The 20,967-nt window shown below is 32.6% G+C and overlaps 1 protein-coding gene across 3 annotated transcripts in view; it reads right to left on the bottom strand.

Moving 5' to 3' along the window:
* LOC139522933 (uncharacterized) overlaps positions 1-20,967 on the bottom strand; it is a 54,628-nt gene that overhangs the window by 18,432 nt on the left and 15,229 nt on the right. For 2 of the 3 annotated variants that reach the window (XM_071316581.1, XM_071316583.1), the window contains exons 2-14: positions 17,762-18,193; positions 17,372-17,506; positions 12,420-12,533; positions 11,506-11,622; positions 10,396-10,503; positions 9,522-9,809; positions 8,897-9,115; positions 8,163-8,306; positions 5,360-5,476; positions 4,233-4,373; positions 3,744-3,863; positions 2,256-2,372; positions 1,536-1,664 (exon numbers count right to left, since the gene is read on the bottom strand). In XM_071316581.1, coding sequence (XP_071172682.1) covers positions 1,536-1,664; positions 2,256-2,372; positions 3,744-3,863; positions 4,233-4,373; positions 5,360-5,476; positions 8,163-8,306; positions 8,897-9,115; positions 9,522-9,809; positions 10,396-10,503; positions 11,506-11,622; positions 12,420-12,533; positions 17,372-17,506; positions 17,762-18,164 — 2,152 coding nt within the window. In that variant the 5' untranslated portion in view covers positions 18,165-18,193. Of the gene's footprint in view, positions 1-1,535; positions 1,665-2,255; positions 2,373-3,743; positions 3,864-4,232; positions 4,374-5,359; positions 5,477-8,162; positions 8,307-8,896; positions 9,116-9,521; positions 9,810-10,395; positions 10,504-11,505; positions 11,623-12,419; positions 12,534-17,371; positions 17,507-17,761; positions 18,194-19,535; positions 19,671-20,967 lie in introns of those variants that run through there. The other variant, XM_071316582.1, reaches the window with a different exon arrangement.

Here is a 20,967-nt window from a genome sequence, read left to right as displayed (position 1 = left end):
AATGTTGCCCGAACTTATCCGGGACGCCCCTTACTAAAGGCCCTTCTTATTATATGCAGTTGATTTGATAACGTGCTGAAAAATCATGAATAACTTGCCACTGGACGTTGAGCAACTAATAATCAAACAATATCTGAGACACGGTTATAAATTCAAATTAGAATGTGTTTGGTTTGAATTGGATGATATTTCAGAAATCAAAATATTCAAAGCTAACTAATGCGAATTTGGATCAAGATGAAATGTTGCAAAGGCAGATTTAGTGGCCCAGGCCCCTCTTTTGTGGGAAAATTTGATTTATTATATTGGGAATCACTGCAGCATGGCTGGATCGGACCCCTCTTAGGCACACAATGGGATATGCCACTGTGTTGTAGTATAATAATTGTAAATAGAAACGATCAGCGGCAATATTTCAAGACTATCATCTAGTAAACAGTCGTTAAGAAATCAACACTTTTAGGACTGGGGTTGAATATTCTCAATCACTCTCAAGATTGGTACAAACTGCATAAATTCAATAATATGCCTCTAAAATAATGTATATCAATTGGCACAGAGTATCAATTATTGCTTATTCGGTTTGTTCTTGGTGGTAACTCTTATTAAATCATTGCATTTGTTGGTATGAGGCTTGACATGCTGATGTAAATATGGTACACTATTTAGGAATAAATTTTAATTAGATGAATGCTATTGAGATAGCCTCTTTATATTGAAGTTCTAAATAAATGTGTATAATTGCGGAAATGTAAAATAAAACTACAGAACATTTTGAATTTTCTAACTTTTAATAAAAATGAAACGTTTTTTTATACATTATTGACGTACCGGTGAATATTCATGGTTTTAAGATTTCAGGTAACAAATTATTTGTTTGCTTTAAAGTTTTAGCGCGGAGTGTTTGATTGATTAAAAGTTGGTTACTTCACGTTCAGTGGCAAATATTTCATACATTTTCTACTATTTTTTACTTGAACTAAATGTAGCTTCTGTAATAGAGGACATCAGCTATGAGGGTCGGGTAAATTTGAACTGCCACGGAAAAAAAAGTCTAATAGATAAGGACAGGAACTTAACCTTGCAAACATGCCACCTACAGTCTCCATAAAGAGTTGTTATAAGGGTTTTCAACGATCAAAGAGCGTAGTACTCTCTTAATATGAGGCATCAGATTCAACTTCACCATTCTGACCGAACGTGGCTGCGTACTTGATCATTCCACACATTCAAACGGACGCTTCACTCTGATGAGGGTTTTACTTCCGGTCGGAGGAAGACCAATGGAGAAATGGTATTGAAATAGACTTTGACATTTTGACAATTTTATTATCTGTTGTATATGAATTAACTGTATGATTACCCAGTATTACCATTTGAAATTATTTGCACCACAACATTTACTACCTTACCCCACAAGTTGGTCGTTTTACGTTACTTATTAATAAATATCTTGAACCCTTTGTTCATATGATTGTTAGAAAAGTACACCTTATCTATATTGTTGTTACAACGATGATATGTGTTTGCATTACCTTGCTCAACTGAATCAATGTTGAATGATATAGAATTCGCTTTCCTTGTCATGGTACATTTTAACCAATGGCAGGCGGCATGGTGCCACACTGCATTGACTGCATGACATTCACCGTCATACTTGCATGCTACAAATAAAATTAAGTTATAAGACTGAAACATTGAATAATATGCATGTAAAAAATAATTTTAAAAACATCACTGTATTCGATGCTTAAAGTTCTTGAAAGTTCTATAAAATTAGCAGTATAACCTTAAAAAGAACCCATACTATCTATGTTGTATTCTGTAGCACTATACAGGTAAATAAACTGATTTCTTGTATGACTATTTTTATGTGAAGCCGGCAACACAAGCTTGCTGTAAGAAAAATTAACACCAAAACAGGAAATAGTGTAAACTGGAAAGCCATTTAAGATACATAAATAAAATGACAGCACATTTGTAATTTACTAAAATCAATTTACAATAGGCATATAAGATAACAATAGCATCACTTAAGACAAACACATTGACGAAATGTGAATAGGGTGCAAAATTAGTACCATAAATATTATACAGTAGATATAAGAAGATGTGGTATGAGTGCCAATGAGACAACTCTTCATCCAAGTCACAATTTACAAAAGTAAACCATTATAGGTCAAAGTATATGAATACTTATGCATCATTTATAAAACAAACATCTGTAGAATAAAACAAGTAGAGAGGAAACTTACCACCTCGAAGGAATTTCATTCCGCATTTCGTAGTTGCTGCTGAACACTTGTATGTCATGCAATTTTTGGTAAACTCAGAGCCGATAGGAATACATTTCCCCTTACCATCACTACAGCCTGAAAAACAAATAATATGATGTCGTTTCCAATTGATTGGAAGACAGACAACCGTCTTATGAAGACCGATGACAAATGTTTTAATTATCATAGATCACTGAACGACAATAAGGAATACTGCATACCGTTAATAAATATAACAAACCCTTGATTCCATTGTGTGAAAGTCCAAAAAAGAACACAAAGAGGTTTATTTATAACACAACAACTAGAGTTCACACTCTAGCTATGGGAAAATCATGTACAGAATATGTTTTAGTAAAAATAGGTTAACGAGTGCACAACCCTTCCTCTAACTTTGGACAGTTGTGTAAAAGCACAGTATAATAATTAACAGTAAAAATCACTAGACTTTCGTATTCGGTGCTTATCAAATAAACAAATTGTTAACAGACAGTAGTATCTATCTAACGTATGTCAATATGCATATGTCACTGATGGGAACTTGACGAATCCAGTAAAATTTCAGATAAAATGTCAACCTTTGAAAACGATGAATATTAATAAAAAAAAACACGTCACCAGTACGTCGAGTAACTGTTTGTTATTAAAAATCAACCAATGCGTAATAACGAACATAAATATAGTGGATGTTTGAGTGTACTGGTCAATATTTTAGTTTAAAATGCATGATTTTCTATTAGTTGTTTTTGGCTGTAAACTAGCTGTCAATAACTGCGAGGACTCTCTGTACTTGGTATCGTTTTGTTATTGGGATGTATAAGTACCCTGCCACGTCCACTGTATGTTTTTGTTAGATGTATGTCTTTGGTTGTCCATCTGATGAGGTATTTTATAGTCTTTTTCAAGTGATTTGTATAGTTTGTTCTTATGGTGTACTGCTACATAATCGTTCAAGGGTAGGAGAAGGTTTGCGCCTTCGAACTAGTTTCACCCCACCATGTTGTATGTACCTGTTCAAAGTCAGAAGCCTGTATTTGAGCGGTTCTCGTTATTTGATGTTGTTTTTTTTTAATTTAATTTTCGTTTCTTGTTTTGAATAGTTTGTTATTATGTTGTGCTATCAATGGGAAGGGTTTGGCAAAGTAGTATAACCCCGCAACATTCTATATCAGCTTTCCCAAGTCGGGAGCCTGTAGTTCCGTTGTTGTCGTTTGTTGCTGTGTAACATATTCGGTTTTATTATCTTGTTCATTATTAAGACCGTTTGTTTTCTCGTTTGAATTGTTCTATATTTGTCATTTCGAAGGTAATCTCACTTCGTACCCCGAAAATTTAACCACATATGTGAAAATGTCACAGCTTCGACACGAGCTATCATACATATCCAAGTTAACGATATGGACTGAGCTACAGGACAAAACGTTACTATTACCGCCCATGTAAAAACAATTAAAGATTTTGACTCACCTGCTTTAACCATTCGGAAACGACAGTCTTGTGAACTTTGACTGGCAGTACATACTGAATTGTAGCATCCCCTTTGAATATGGTAATTGAGTGGTCGACACATATCTTCGTCTTTGCAACCTTAACACAAAAAAAACATAAATTTAAGTATTGTTTTTAAATAAAGTGTAATCTACAAACATACGATTCATTCTTTAAACGTTAAAACAGCTTGACTCCATGAATATACCTTGTAGACAAATTTCTTATAAGACTCGTAGACTAATATTAAATGAATTTTTTGTTCACAATTTTAACTATTTATGAATAGGACTAACAGAATTAAAGAAATAACAATTGAACTAAAATCGACATGAGGTCTATTTTTCTATTCATTTTGGCTAAACAATCATAAATGAGGCGAGCATGAAATGACAGTCAAATTCCTGACTAAATGGCCCTTATAAGTATTTCAAATACATTTAATGTATAGAATGATTTATAATATACCTCTGTAGTCTGTTTTTATTTGAAATTCTACTTTAACCCCGTTGTCGATTTTATAACATCTCTTTGAATAACATGTTTCACCATATGAAGCCATCCATACTTCACTTTCATTTCTACAGTTGCCTTTGTCATCCTTACAACCTGAAAACATAGTATCGTTAAAATACAATATGGGTAATGGAATATTTCAAAGGGGTCACAATAAGATGATAAATATTCACTACATATGCTAAGATAAAGTCATATCGAAGCAATTGTTGCATATTAACCATAAAACACTTTACAGAAAAAAGCTAACATTTCTAAATTTGATAACTTAATTAAATATAAAGCCTGTTTCATATACAAATCAAGTCTCTGTCCAGGTTTTATTGGGATAGACCGTACAAATGAAATGTACATGTACTGTTTATTTTTTATTTTAATAATATTCCATATATACAATTTAATCCTTTTTTTCGAGATAAAAAGAAAAGTGTCAATTTTTAAACCAATTTTTGTGTTATTAAATTTACTGTTACAAAATTTTAAAAAATATTATAAATTAAGGAATGTATCTCCCTCATTCAAAGCTCTAATTCCTTTCACGGATTTGGCTATACTTTTTTGGAACTATTGAATTATAGCTCTACATCTTTTATATAAGCTTTGGATTTTACATATGTTGGCCACGAGCATCACTGAAGAGACATTATTTGTCGAAATGCGCATCTGGTGCAGAAAAATTGGAACCGTTAATGTTATTGCTTCCATTCACATTAAAAAAAAACCTTTATCTATATTCATAAAAGGGTCAATGGCATACAAATTGTTACACACATAAACAAATACATCATCATACCATTACAAAATAAAGGAACATACAAAATAACAAATGACTCCAAATGTCCCTGTCCTAACAGTTCCATATACTGTTTGATAAAGCAGCCTTACGTGTTTACTTGCTTGATAGTAATATGTGATAAACATATTATGATTATGGACTTTCCGTTTTGAATTTTACTCGGAGTTTAGTATTTTTGTGATTTAATATTTTTTTATTCGTGTCTTTCTATTTTTCTGGTTTCAGTTTAATTACATGTAATTTGGTACATAAACAGATATTTTGTATTATAGAATTTTCTTACCACCAGATATCACTGTTAATACTCGTAATCCCTGTTCCTCTTTGCATGTAAACCAAGAACAGCCTTTCTTTATTTTGTCACCAACGAGAACAGTGTTCCCATCACCGTCGTCACATCCTAGGGTCAGAAAAGTAATTTGTATAACATCATATATTTCAATTGATAACAATTTCTGGGAACAGTTGCCTAATTCAAGGATGGTTTATTTCCTTAAACAAGGAGAAATTATTTTCTTTTTTATCAATTTAAACTTTTCGTTCTTATGTAGCCACATTTTCCGTAGTACTTTCATATATAGTATATGTATTTAGCCGATGGCAGAGATGTTCATAGCTTCTGTATACTACCATGACAAATTTTATACAGAGTTACTTCTTAGAAAATACAAAACCAAATCCAAATACAAGCAACAGTTGTATACCGCTGTTTGAAATTCATAAATCGATTAAGAAAAACAAATCGGGGTGACAAACTAAAACTGAGGAAACACATCAAATAAAAGAGGAGAACAACGACATAACAGAAACACTATAATGAAACACACATAGAAACGAACTCAAAGATAATAATATCAATGTTCCTGGCTTGGTACAGGACATTTTAAGAAAAAATGGTGGGTTGAACCTAGTTTTGTGGTTAGCCAAACCTCCCGCTTTAATGGCAATGTTAAATACAAAATTAAAATGACAGCGTTACATTACAGTATAAATATATGTTCAACTCTTTGCTTTTTTAACGATATCAAAAATACCTCAGTAATCAATATAGGTTACCAGGTATGCATTATGAAAGGTACAAAATGACTACATCGAAAAAACTTTACTTTGAACATGTTAGAAGATACCAAGCTGCAGTGTAAATTATTAAATCAAAAGTCAGAAAAAATATCATAATTTTTCAGGTTTGTTTTCACTGGTAACTTTGATGAGTTGTTTTTATTAATGCGAAATTCATTACGATTCAGATTTAGTTTTTTCAGGTAAGGTTGCCTGTGTATTGGTTAGTCCCTTTTTGTACTATCCAACCAGCATTTAGATATTTATATCATAAGCAAGATCAGGTTAACACGAATACAGTTTGAAAGCTTTAGCGAAGGTTGCATAATTTAAAATTTAATCTAGTCTGCGACAGACTTTCAATCCGAGCAATACTGACTCTTATGAAGAGGAAACGCTCGAGTGTACTAAATTATAATCCTGATATCTTCGTTTATCTTTTGAATAACTGAATAAATAGTATATTTAAAGATAACAGACAAAAAATTTAAACCTGTAATTGAAATAAACTCATCATAGATACCAGGGTCAAATTTATGCATACGTAACGTCTATAAGAGGCGCTCTAATAAAACTAGAGGCTCTTCAGAGCCTGTGTTTCTCACCTTGGTCTATGTGCATATATTACAAAGGACACAGATGGATTCATGACAAAATTGTGATGGTGATGTGTTTGTAGTTCTTACTTTACAGAACATTCTTGTTACTTATTTACAATTTTCTCTATCTGTAATGAACTTGGCCTTTCAGTAAGAGAGGAAAATATTTTTGTAAAATTTACAAAAAAAATTCCAAAATATTAAAAATTGTTTTAAAAAAAAAAGGACTATAAAGGGCAATAACTCCTTAAGGGGTCAACTGACAATTTTGGTCTTCTTGAATTATTTGTAGATCTTACTTTGCTGAACATTTTGCCGTTTACAGTTTATCTCCATCTATAATAGTATTCAAGATAATAACCAAAAACGGCCAAATTTCTATAAAATTACCTATCGGGGGCCAGCAACTCAACGACCAGTTGTTTAATTCATCTGAAATTTCAGGGCAGATAGATATTGACTAGATTTAAATAATTTAATCTTTGGTCAGATTTGCTCCAAATGCTTCTGTTTCTGAGTTATAAGCCAAAATCTACATTTTACCCCTATGTTCTATCCTAGCCATGGTGGCCATCTTGGTTGGTTGGCTGGGTCACTGCACACAATTTTTTAACTAGATCCCTAATAATGATTGTTAAATTTGGCCCAGTAGTTTCAGAGGAGAGTATTTTTGTAAATGATTTCAAAAATTGACTAAAATTGGTAAAAAATGACTATAAAGGGCAATAACTCCTTAAAGGGTCAACTGACCATTTTGGTCATGTTGACTTATTAGTAGATCTTACTTTGCTAAACATAATTGATGTTTACAGTTTATTTCTATCTATAATAATATTCACGATAATAACCAAACACAGCAAAATTTTCTTAAAATTACCAATTCAAGGCAGCAACCCAACAATGGGGTGTCCGAATCATCTGAAAATTTCAAAGCAGATAGATCTTGGCTTGATAAACAATTTTACCCCCATGTCAGATTTGCTCTAAATGCTTTGGTTTCATAGTTATAGGCCATAATCTACATTTTACCCCTTTGTTTGTATTTTTAGCCATGGTGGTCATCTTGGTTGGTTGGCCGAGTCGCCGGACACATTTTTTAAACTAGATACCCCAATGATGATTGTGGTCAAGTTTGGTTAAATTTGGCCCAGTAGTTTCTGAGGGGAAGATTTTTTGTAAAAGGTAACGACCACGGACGACCACGGACGACGGACGCCAAGTGATGAGAAAAGCTCACTTGGCCCTTTGGCTAAAAAGCGTTAGTTTTACACACCACAATTTCATCGGTGTATTGCAACACAAGTAGATATCTATACTAATATCACCGTCGTTTGTCGTTGGAATGCATTCATCACAGGCATATGATTCACGTCATCCAATCAAAACCATTGATACAAAATGATTGTATTAGAATAAAGTTTAACCTACCACAATCCATTGGTTTATAGTGACAAAAGTATATTTCTGTGCTATTATCACCGTCCTTTGTCATTGGAATAGACCCATTCATTACAGGCATAGGATTGTTGTCATCGTCATCAAACGCAAAATATTCAAGTGTGTGTGTCATACCTACAAAATGGAGTAAACAATATCAGTACTACATGTTCCTTTATTTTATAAACGCTGATTCTGTGTTCACGCAAATGATAATGTTTGAGTAAATGTATTACTCAATTTATTTCACTTGACTGGGCGGAGTTTAACCGTTTCGTTCATAATAAACCATTCCATCTATAGATAGGTGTTTTAGGATAAACTCATCAATAAAGTGTTCAGTTATTCTTTTGTAAATTCCTTTGATGGCACTGATAGGTGATTAGAAATCAGTAATAATTATAACGGCAATCATCCTAATCACACACATCTTCAAATAGAATGTCCTTATGCAAATTAAAACGTAAGCTCCGCCCGATCAGTTGAAATGACATTGGTAATACATGTTATCAATATAAGCCTTATATGAACAGTTATTTAAACTCTTAAAGGGTTTTAAAATATAGTTTTATTTTTCAATATATTAACATTATCATGTTACTTTCAATCAATAGCAAAAGGGTGAACAATAACATGTAGGTACAAAACTAAATTGTTCTCCAAAATTTAAATGACACTAGTTCATTATAAATGAGAGACCATAGTAAATTTATTGCATCATATACCTCTAACTTGTTGACAATCGTCCGCCTTACTTCCCATAAACAATATAAAGGGTCTTTCCTTTGGCAATACCAGCGGAACTTCAGTATCTCCATCATTTCGGCAACAAAAATAAAATGTAGTGTCTTTTTTGTAACTTCCATCAGGCAGTGAGCCGTTGGTGGTACTGAGATTTTCAAATTTGTCTACATCATCCATGGTAATGTATCCCTCTTGAAAACCTGAAAGAGCAAGAAAAAACAAAATTAAAATATTTTTGTAAGTAATAATACTCCAAAGTATATGTCTATGGAATTATAGAAAATGAGAGCTTATTTCCTTACTTTTTGATACTCGTCTTTCAGAAAACGAATGTAATGCTGAACAAATCGCACATTTTCATTGAAACAAATAAACAAAATACAAATGTGTGTATTTGGGCACTTTAGAGCTAGTAATATAGCATGGCTTTGGGTTCTTTAAGACTTTATGTTGTCATCTATATGTTGGGATATTTTCAGCATTGATTCGCGTGTCATTAACGTGTAGCTTTGTTTTTGAGCACATATACATGTATATTATAACATAATTTTTCCATGTCAGTTATTTGTAACCCTTAATATAAAACATTCTGTTAATTATGAGCACCTTTAGGACAAGTTCCATTTTTTCTCATGATGCAATATTTTCCTGTTTCCCAATATGTCTGGTATCGAGGACGGATGGAAGAATCATTTACTTCTCGCTTCATACAGAAATAATGTATAAAGACAAAACTACTGTACATTCCAAAGGCATCAAAATCAAATGAAACATAATTCTTCAAACTTCCAACATGTCCTCTATGTCCTTCTGACCATTCTTCAGCAACATCAACTGGACAACCAGTCTTTGATTTTAATAGTCCATAATCACCCTCAGGCCAGTACATAATCTCTAAAGAAAAGAAGAGAAGATTTCGTTTTAAGTCAAGCGAAAGTGGTGATGATAACAACACATATAAAAAAAAGAAGATGTGGTATGATTGCTAATGAGACAATTCTCCACAAGACACCGAATGACTCAGAAATTAACATATGTAGGTCACCGCACGGCCTTCAATAATAATCAATGCCCATACCGCATAGTCAGCTATACAAGGCCCCGAAATGACAATGTAAAACAATTCAAACGAGGTAACCAGGAGTGTCTTTTATTTTAAGTGAATTGAGAGCCTTCGATATTTGCTGACTTTGAGATAGATTACATTTTAGATCTAGAACCGTCGGATTAATGGTTCCTTTCGAAGGCATGGTTGTTTTTATGAAGAAAATATATATTTTGTTCCTCGTGACTCTCTGCATAACAGCTTGGCCACATTCTTCCATTTTTCAATATCCTATTATCTTAAATTTGTTTGTAAGACATTGTCGTTTAGCGTCACTGATGAATCTTTTGTAGACGAAACGCGAATCTAGCGCATTTACAAAATTGCAATCATTATATCTATGATGAGTTTATTTAGATAATTTGTTCCACTCACCGTTGTGTACCTCTTCTGCCTTTCCACTGTGATCCATACACTGATAAATAGCACATCCATCATGCCAAAATTTATTGACTTCTTTACATTCACCATCAAACGCACAACCTGCACATTAAAATAAATGGCTCCATAATAATTGTGTTACACATTATTGTTTTTTTTATAATAATCCAATCATTTTAGTACGTTTGAACCGTTAGTGAACGACTGATCGTCATATGTTAATGATCTTGGTAAGTGTTTTTTAAAATGCATTTTAGTCTCTAGATTATTTCAAGGGTGGGGTTTTTATATTTTTGTTGTTGATGTACATATCTCCAACCGCCCCACTTTTATTCGTTCTTGTTTTGAAAACAAAATTGTCATTACAGATTAAAACAAAAATATTACCAGGGTAAATATTGAAGATATGATTGTTCAAACAATTTAATTGAGTTGTTATGCAAATCCAATGTGAATCAATCCTCAACGATCACACCAAAGGGTACTCGTTCTTCTTATAAAAGTCATTTAAAACCAAATCCCAGACTTGAATACAAAGACTAGCGGTTGTTTAAAGGTAACAGGTAATTCAACAGGTGCATAAGTACTTTCATTTTATGAATATCTCAAAAGCTGGAAACTATAATTTCATTTGGTAGTTACCTCATAATGTATGATATTTTTTTGTAATCTGAAACTACAAAGACAAATTCTACCAAACATGACCACAATAATCATTAAGGTATTCAGTTGCAAAACATGACCAACATGGCTTAATATAAAAAATAGGGGCAAACTACAGTTTTTGGCTTTTATCTCTGAAACTAAAGCTTCTAGAGCAAATACGATAGTGGTTAAAATGTTCATCTGGTTTCGATCTATCTAAATTCTGGTATATCCTACAGTTGCACTGAAGCTAAATAACGTAAGGTAGATACTGTTTCAAACTATGAAAAGCGGGAAACTTGATTCTTACCTTTAGTTATAAGTGATATGGTATAACATGTCTCACTATCTGACATTCGTTAACGCTGGAAACTTAATTCTTACCTTTAGATATAAGTGATATGGCATACCATGTCCGTACTATCTGACATTCGTTAACACGGGAAACTTAATTCTTACCTTTAGAGATAAGTGATATAGTATAACATGTCCCTACTATCTGACATTCGTATGTGTTACAGTTTTTCTTGAACTGATCGCCAACTCTCCAGCAGTTACCTTCCTCGTCTTTACAACCTTCATTGGATAATAAATCATACATTATAACAATAATACAACTGTGAATTCAACGTTTTTAATTTTTTCCTATTTTTGGGTCAAGATTCGAACGGAACGGTTACATAGCCGCACGTTCCGGCATCCATAGATAGACAAAAGTAAAATCACAAAAAAACTGAAATCCGATGTTATGCATTGGGATAACTAAGGCTGTGAGATTTTTCTCTATCTTTCTGACATCATTTTTTTCCAATTGCATCTGAATGTCAAAGCCAAATTTTCAACAAGGCTCATATTGACAAACAGAAATCTATGTTTTGTATATAAACTCATCATAGATACCAGGACTAAATTTAGTATATACGCCAGACGCGCGTTTCGTCTACAAAAGACTCATCAGTGACGCTCGAATTCAAAAAAGTTAAAAAGGCCAAATAAAGTACGAAGTTGAAGAGCATTGAGGACCAAAATTCCTAAAAGTTTTGCCAAATGCAGCTAAGGTAATCTATGCCTGAAGTAGAAAAGCCTTAGTATTTCAAAAAATTCAAATATTTGTATAATACAGTTATTTTAATCATCCATTTATATTCTGTATTCGTTTATTAGATAATATTGACATAACATTAGATCTTTCATCGTTGATACTTGGGCTTTTAATTTAGAACGCAAATGACTACACAAGACTCATCATTGGCCCTCGAATCAAACAGTCTGAAAATCAAATCAAATTCTAACTGACGCGTATTAAAACAATAGATCATATTGTAAATTTATTTTGTTTTTATAAATAATTGTTTTCACTCTATCAAACATACCTCCTTCTTTCAGTCTATACATTGGAGTGTTTCCTATGAGTCTTACTTGATAAGTGAAACATCCCTCTGTCCATATAGTTCCAACATTTTTACACTGTCCTTTAAACATAATACCTGGAAAGATATAATTATGCATTTTTCATTAAACTACTCATTCGCTTACCTGCTTTTTGTATTACTGTTTTTTTTAGATAACTGAACAAAACTAAACTATAGGTGAAGTGTTTCACTGTATTCAAGCTAATATCGCCTTCTTTTATACTATAGAATCACTTCAGTACGTAGGTGAATAAACACACCTTCTAGTATTTAAATTATAATGTCATGATAAAAGGGGAAAACATTCGGCAAAGGAGTAGGACTCTTTCCTGTTGGAAATATATTTAATATATTTTTTTAAATGATGGTACAGGGTACGGCGATTTCATATACATATGGGGTGCAGATCTGAACAGTTTGTATTATAACTAAAAGAGATGAGAAACATACCAGAGGTACATTAAAACTCATAAGTAAAACAAGAATGTGTCCATTGTACACGGATGCCCAAATAGCACTATATTTTCTATGTTCTGTAGACCTTGAAAATTGAATCAACACTGCAGTTTGGCATTAAAATTCAAAAAATCATATCATAAGGAACATGTATACTAAGTTTCAAGTTGATAGGACTTCAACTTAATCAAAAGCTACCTTGACCAAACACTTTAATCTGAAGTTGGATAGACGGACGGAGGAACGAACGAACTGACCAGAAAACATAATGCCCATAAATGGGGCATAAAAAAGCTCACAACGCCATGGCAAAGTTCGTCTTGTCATCATAGTTAAAAGTATATCAATGATTAAGGATGAGAATCTGAACAGTTGTTTTTAATATTAAAGTATTAATGGCTTGAAAGAGTCAAACATGTCCCCAAGGAAAAATGTCTATTCAAAGTCATCGAGACTGTATATGGTTTAGATGTTGTTATCTTAACCATTTTAATGGAATATAACAATTTGACATATGCGGGATAAGTGCAATAATCCTTCCCAAGAGTCAAACCCTTTGAAACATAAGAATGGTTTCACAATGTTTAACAAGAAATGAATTATTTGACATTGTATTTATTTCATTTGTCGCCTTTTATTGTACTGAGCATATCGGCTTGGATGACGCATCAATGTATCAACAAGAGGCTGTCACAACGACAGCAAACCGGATTTATGAACATTTATTTGTGTCCTGGTAATATCACAAGAACCATAACTGATGAACGGTGAAAGTGAAAATCGTCAATATCAGATTTGACCTCCATTTTGTCATCAGTATCAACATATTAAAATTTGAAAGAGCTTAGGTTGAATGGTTCATGAGTAAATGCAACAACATGAATGGAAACGCCATTTTTTTATCTTTCAAGAACCATAACTCCTGAACGGTAAAAGTCAAAATCGACATTATTGATCTTGACCTCCATTTTGTCATCAGTAACAACATATTAAAATTTGAAAAGCTTTGGTTGAACAGTTCATGAGTAAATGCACGGACACGACTGGAAACACCATTTTTCAATCTTTCAAGAACCATAACTCCTGAATGGTAAGAGACAAAATTGTCATTCTTGAACTTGACCTCCATTTTGTCATCAGTAACAACATATTAAAATTTTGGAAGCTTTGGTTGAACAGTTCATGCGTAAATGCACGGACACGACTGGAAATGCCATTTTTCAATTTTTCAAGAACCATAACTCCTGAACGGTAAAAGTCAAAATCGTCATTGTTGAACTTGACTTTCATTTTGTTGTCAGTAACAACCTATTAAAATTTTAATAGCTTTGGATGAACGGTTCATGAGTAAATGCACGAACAACATTTGGTTGCCGCCCGCCCGACCGCCCGCCGTACATCCCCAAATCAATAACCGACATTTTTGTCACAAAAATCCGGTTAGTAAAATTGAAGATTTTTACACCTTTGAATCTGATGTATTTTCATATGTTAATTTTATACTAATGCTAATACAAAGTGTGAGCAGTAATGTCTTACAGAAATATTAGCAGACGAAGTTTTCTATGTATCATATTTATAACAATGTAGTGTATCATTATCAAACATTTAACTCTACATTTGATCAATCTTTGTTAAAGAAAAAATAGCAGATTTTCACAGTTAATATTGGTAAAGGCTACTACAATAAGTACTTTTCCAGTGTGGCAAAAAAAAACTGCCATTTTGTCCCTTAAACTTCTTACAAAGAAATTGGGCGAGTACAATACAATAAAGCATTTTAATTCCTGATGTTTAAAGCAATTTTTTCCAATTTTCATTTTTTCTTAATGTTTTTTTTAACCTACATAAGATTGAAACAGAATATAAATAAGCATTAATTCTGTAGATTTTTTATTTGCATACAGGGAAATAGTGCAAGATTTCATATAAAATTTAATGTTTAGAAACAAGGTGTTTTACATTCGTCTTGTTATCATCAAATATAAGTTGAGGGTTCAAATACACAACTATAAAATAATGCAAGTCTCTAAAGCAACTCACACAGTATAGGTACTCAACAAGTACAAAAAAAGATTTAAATTGTCCAAACTATTTTCTTCAAATACAACCTTTGTTTAAGTATTAATGGTGCATACCCATTAAATATAAAGTTTAAATACATATGTAGTACATAGAATGGAGAAAGGAAAAGGTATTATAAATTGGACCCTTGGATTGCCAAAATAGTCAAAATTCTAAAATCTTTTCAAATCTGTGTAATTATATTATGAAATGGACAAGCTGATGTAGTCTGGTCAGTTCATAAATGCCATTAGTGACATCGCGGTGACTTATTACCGAGTCTAAATGGATATATTTAATCTAGCAAAAATTAGTTGAAGGGTCCGCCACTTTTGTTAAATGTGAGCAACAGCTTTACACAAAAGTATATTTTATTCACTCTAACATCTTGGTAAAAACGTCTTTCACCAATTGATCATTTTAGGTATCATTGTTGCTGACATCTAATTATTTAATAACAAGATCTCAAATGGAGGAAAATTCGGTAAATTTTGCGTTCATTCATTCAATAAATATGTTTGAAGGCCTAAACGCAGAGGATCTAAGACATTTGTATGTCTTGTAAACATCTTAGTTATAAAAGGTACCAGGATTATAATTTAGTACGCCAGTACAATTAAATTGTAACTTAACTCCTGAACGGTAAAAGTCAAAATCGTCATTCTTGAACTTGACCTCCATTTTGTCATCAGTAACAACATATTAAAATTTGGGAAGCTTTGGTGGAACAGTTCATGCGTAAATGCACGGACACGACTGAAACGCCATTTTTCAATCTTTCAAGAACCATAACTCCTGAACGGTAAAAGTCAAAATCGTCATTCTTGAACTTGACCTCCATTTTGTCATCAGTAACAACATAATAAAATTTGGGAAGCTTTGGTTGAACAGTTCATGCATAAATGCACGGACACGACTGTAAATGCCATTTTTTCAATCTTTAAAGAACCATAACTCCTGAACGGTAAAAGTCAAAAACGTCATTGTTGAACTTGACCTTCATTTTGTTGTCAGTAACAACCTATTAACATTTTAAAAGCTTTGGATGAACGGTTCATGAGTAAATGCATTGACAACATTTGGTTGCCGCCCGCCGTACATCCCCAAATCAATAACCGACATTTTTGTCACAAAAATCCGGTTAAAAATTATAACCCTGGAACAAAGAATAAATCAAAAAATGTTTTTGAAACACAAAAATGTCAAAAAGACTATTTTTTGTGTTGAGGTCGAAAATCAAGGTCACCCGAAAGTTATTAGGAGACGAAGCATACCGTCTTATAGAAATAATCATTTATATCAAATATAATAATTAAGTGGTAAAAGATAAAACAGTTATAGAACAAAAAAGGGAGGAAGATATCACGAGTCACAAGTAGAACGAAAAAAAAATCCAACAGTAGTATACCGCTGTTCGAAATTCATAAATCGGTTGAGAAAAAAACAAATCCGGGTTACAAACAAAAACTGAGGGAAACGCATCAAATATAATAGGAGAGACACACAACATTAAAATGTAACACACACAAGAACGAACAATAATATAACAATGGCCAATTTCCTGACTCAACTTAAACATAGCACTCATGAGAGAGATCACAATGTAGAAGTTGGTTTGTATTAAGGTTTCTTTAAGGAATATGTTTTAAGTAAAATATTCTACATTGTTTCTTTCAAATGAGTTCTGAATTCCCTAACTGTACTTGTGCTTTGCTTGATACGAGTGTTTGTAGAAGGAAGTAACGGAATTGAATTTTGAACTGTTGTTTCATGTTAAATATCTTGCTGTCATTTTGAGATAATGAACAGAAATTAAATGTACGGTACTTTACTTTTGTTAACTGTGTTCAGCATTTTATGCCACGAATAACAATATTTCATCCTTTAATTTTTGTTCCAAATTAGTATTGTTTTTTGACAACGAAATCAGTATTACCTTCAATATAAAAAGGAGGTGTTGCATTATTGCAAAGAAGGTAACTATCCATCAAAGACAAAATAACGAGGTGTAAGTTTGTGTACCTCCTTAAAAGTACATTGTCATTGAAAAAAACTTTTAGAATTGACAATTTCAAATATATTTACCTTTTCTACAGACCATAATTGTATAAATTCAACCAATTAAATTATGGAACAGAGATATGGCAAAGGATTATTAAAAAAAACGGTTATTTTGAATGATTAATAAAGAATTCTTGATAATTCAAATAGAACAGAAAAATCAAGTTTTATATATTGAATACATGCTCACGTAGTTTATCTTAAAACACTACAAAATAAATAACAAAACGACGCTTATGTTATGCATGCACCATACAATTAATATTAAAAAAGAAAAAGTACTATAATGGTAATGCCATTGTATTATGGACATAATATTCATTTTCTCATACCTCGTACAATAGCTTCGTAGAAACCATTTCCACACCTGTAAGTTGTACAAGGATCCTCTTTTGACTGCCAACGGTCACCATGATCGTAGCTTATTCCATTCATATAACATGGACAAATAGGCTTACAATGGCCAGCTAAGAAATCAGTTAAAATAAAGTCAAATTTATGATATTCATGTAGTTGTAAATAATGTAAAACATTTAGTCTTATTCATTGTTATTTCTCACACAAATTCTTGTTCACGTTGGTTATTTTTCTAAATAACTAATGATTAATATTAATACGTTGTACTTGTAACAGTATATTACTTTATATTTGTATTCTTCGACATATCTAACCAATTTTACATCACTGCAAAATTAAAAGGCAAATGATAAAACTCTACTTACGTGCGGATGAAAAATAAAGTTCTTTCAAAGCCTTGTCAGAACTTGGTTTGGACAGACCTTTGGCGAAGTTGGACAAGGTATCCTTTGAATTGTAACCAGATCTTGAGTTGTACTTATATCCTCCAGAATTGGCTGATTTCCAGTTATATCTTCCTTTTAAATTATAAGCAGATTTGTCTTTTGAGTTGTAAACAGATTTTTCTTTCGAGTTATAGGCAGATTTTTCTTTCGAACTTGAAAACTTATGATAATCATTATTTGATTTGTAGCCAGAATTCCACTTTTGTCCTACATTTGAACCATAGCCTGATTTTGAGTAACTAGATTTATAACTGCCTCCGTAAGAAGAATGCGAGTCAGCAGCTGTTATGGATAACAATAGTAGTACAACAATAACCGTCATCGTACACAGAACACGGCCACTGGGTCATTCTGTAACGTAAAGAAGAGGAACATTAAATTATCGTACACAGAACATGGCCACCCGGTTATTCTGAAACGTAAAAAAGAGGAACATTAAATCATCGTACACAGAACACGGCTACTGTGTCATTCTGTAATGAAACAAAAAGGAACATTAAATCATCAAAAAGGAACAATAAAACATTGTTTACAGAATGACACTATTAGGTCATTGTGTAAGGTAACCAAAACGAACATCGCAATAGATTCATCAGAAGCTTACAAATGTTAGAAAGAAGGCAACAGTAGTATACCGCTGTTCAAAGGTCAATAATCGGTTGAGAGAAATCAATTCCGGGTTATAAACTAAAATCGACGAGACACATCAACTATAAAAGGAAAACAATGGAACAACAGGAACAATTAAGTGCATCAAAAACAAACATCGAAAAGAACACTTTAATAACAACTGACATATTCCAGACATTTAAAGAAAAAATGGTGGGTTGAACTTGGTTTTATTGCTAGTCAAACCCCATTTATATGCCAATGTTAAAATGTATCCCTAAAAAGACGACATTACGTGACATAAATGGAGCACAAACACACAGAAGAACACTCATCATAGTCGCCATAACATGCCAACTGCAGAATAACAACAAACATAGTCCACCAACAACAGACAGCACAGGACTTTACTAACATGTAAATACATTTTTAATAATAATCTAGATAAATACAAAGATGATGGTTTTTGCATCAATTCTAAACGAATCATGAGCGGTTGAGTCGATAAAGTGAGCATATATTCCTATGCATGCCTTAACTTAAGTTTTAAAAAAGTCAAATAATCTTTTCAATCAACAAAATTGTTTCCTCATTTGTCACTATTCACTGCTTCATCAACGACAATTTACAATGATAAACAACAGTTTATATATTTCAAACTACAATATTTGATATAGCTAACATCTACATAGTGACTCGAACAAATGTCACTTGAATTATGTCAGCTAAAGCGAAAGATCCTAGTCTTGAAGGAAAAGAAACAAAATACAGGAAATAAATTGTCTAGTCTAGTAACAGGTAAACAATAGTATGCAATCCAAAAGAATTTTCCTGTCCTTCCTTACCCTAAATATTACATGTAGTTTCCTTGCCATGACTAGGCACGACCATTAGAAGACCTGAAGGAAAGTGATGTGTCTGGCTTGAATTATGGCAGCAAAAGCGAAAGATCCTAATCTTGTAGAAAAGAAACAAAATGCAGGAAATATATTGGCTAGTTTAGCAACAGGTAAAATTTAGTATTTCATCCAAGAAAAATTTCCAAACCCTTCTTCGCCCTAAATATTTAATATTGTTTCCTTACCGTGACTAGACACAACCATTGAAAGACCAGAGCAAGGGTGACTGAATTCCTATTAATTGATTTTATCATTGTGAATGACAATCAGAGGCTGCATATTTAATGCCTTTGATGGTTAATCTAACAATCAAAATTAATAACATTTCAAAAACAAGACAGCTGTCGTTGTACATTGCCTATGTTTTTCTGCTGTTGCATCATTGTTCCTCAGCTAGTTTACTGATCTATGACAGCATCCTTGATGTTCTTTACGTAATCTTATATTGTACAAACAAATTAATAAATATCTTTACCATACAAAAAGAACGTTGAACAAGAATTCAAGTACTTCAAATCATACAATAATGGTATATTACATAACACATTGGGTGTTCCATAGTCAGTAGTTTAAATGAAATTCTAGGAATGCTCTAATCAGTTACGTAATTATTTGATTAACTGACTCATATAATGAAATATTCTAGTCTGTAAGATACCATGTCCTTACTATTTAAATAATTTCATGTAGCGAGACTTCTTCGATCTTATGTTCCAGAATAACTGAATAAATAAAGGCAACAGTAGTATACCGCTGTTCAAGACTCATAAATCCATGGACAAAAAACAAAATCGGGGTAACAAACTAAAACTGAGGGAAACGCATTAAATATAAGAGGACAACAACGACACAACATTAAAATGTAACACACACAGAAACGGACTAAGTATTAGACAAAATCATATGAGAATAACAAATATAACATCAAAACCAAATACATGAATTTGGGATAGATAAGTACCGTGACACGTCTTATAGTAATGTGAATTCACACTCAAAAATAAGAGAAAACAAACGACACAACGGAAACACAACGTTAAAATGTCACACACACAGAAACAAACTATATTATAACAATGGCCATATTCCTGACTTGGTACAGGACATTTTTAAAGGAACAAATGGTGGGTTGAACCTGGTTTTGTGGCATGCCAAACCTCCCTCTTTTATGGCCATCTGAAATATAGAATTAAAATGACAACACAACATTACAGGACTACAATATAAATAAATAGGAGAACATAACTGAAAAAGAAACACACGAATAATAGCTAACAAAAGGTAACAAGTTTAAAATTTTAATACGCCAGAAATAACTGAGTTATTGATTGATTGACTGATTGGCTGACTGATCGAGATTCGTTTACTGACTAATTGACGCTTAATATAAAGATTGAGATATAACATTAAGCCAGTATTTTAATGTCATACGAATTTTCCCTGCTACTGCCGAGACCTAAACGTGAGCCTGGATTTCAAAATGGAAGCTCACAACGCCAGAACATGTACCAGCCTTCCCTAACTCAAACTTCTGACTAAAATCAGTTTAACCTGCAGTTATGCTAGTATTTAAATAATGACACTGGAATAGTGCAATTATACTAATAGCAAATTGTT

Source organism: Mytilus edulis, chromosome 5, assembly GCF_963676685.1.
Source record: "Mytilus edulis chromosome 5, xbMytEdul2.2, whole genome shotgun sequence".
In the NCBI taxonomy this organism is placed as follows: Eukaryota; Metazoa; Mollusca; class Bivalvia; order Mytilida; family Mytilidae; genus Mytilus; species Mytilus edulis.
Note: the sequence above shows the minus strand (reverse complement) of the source record. Positions and strands in the feature narration are given on the sequence as shown.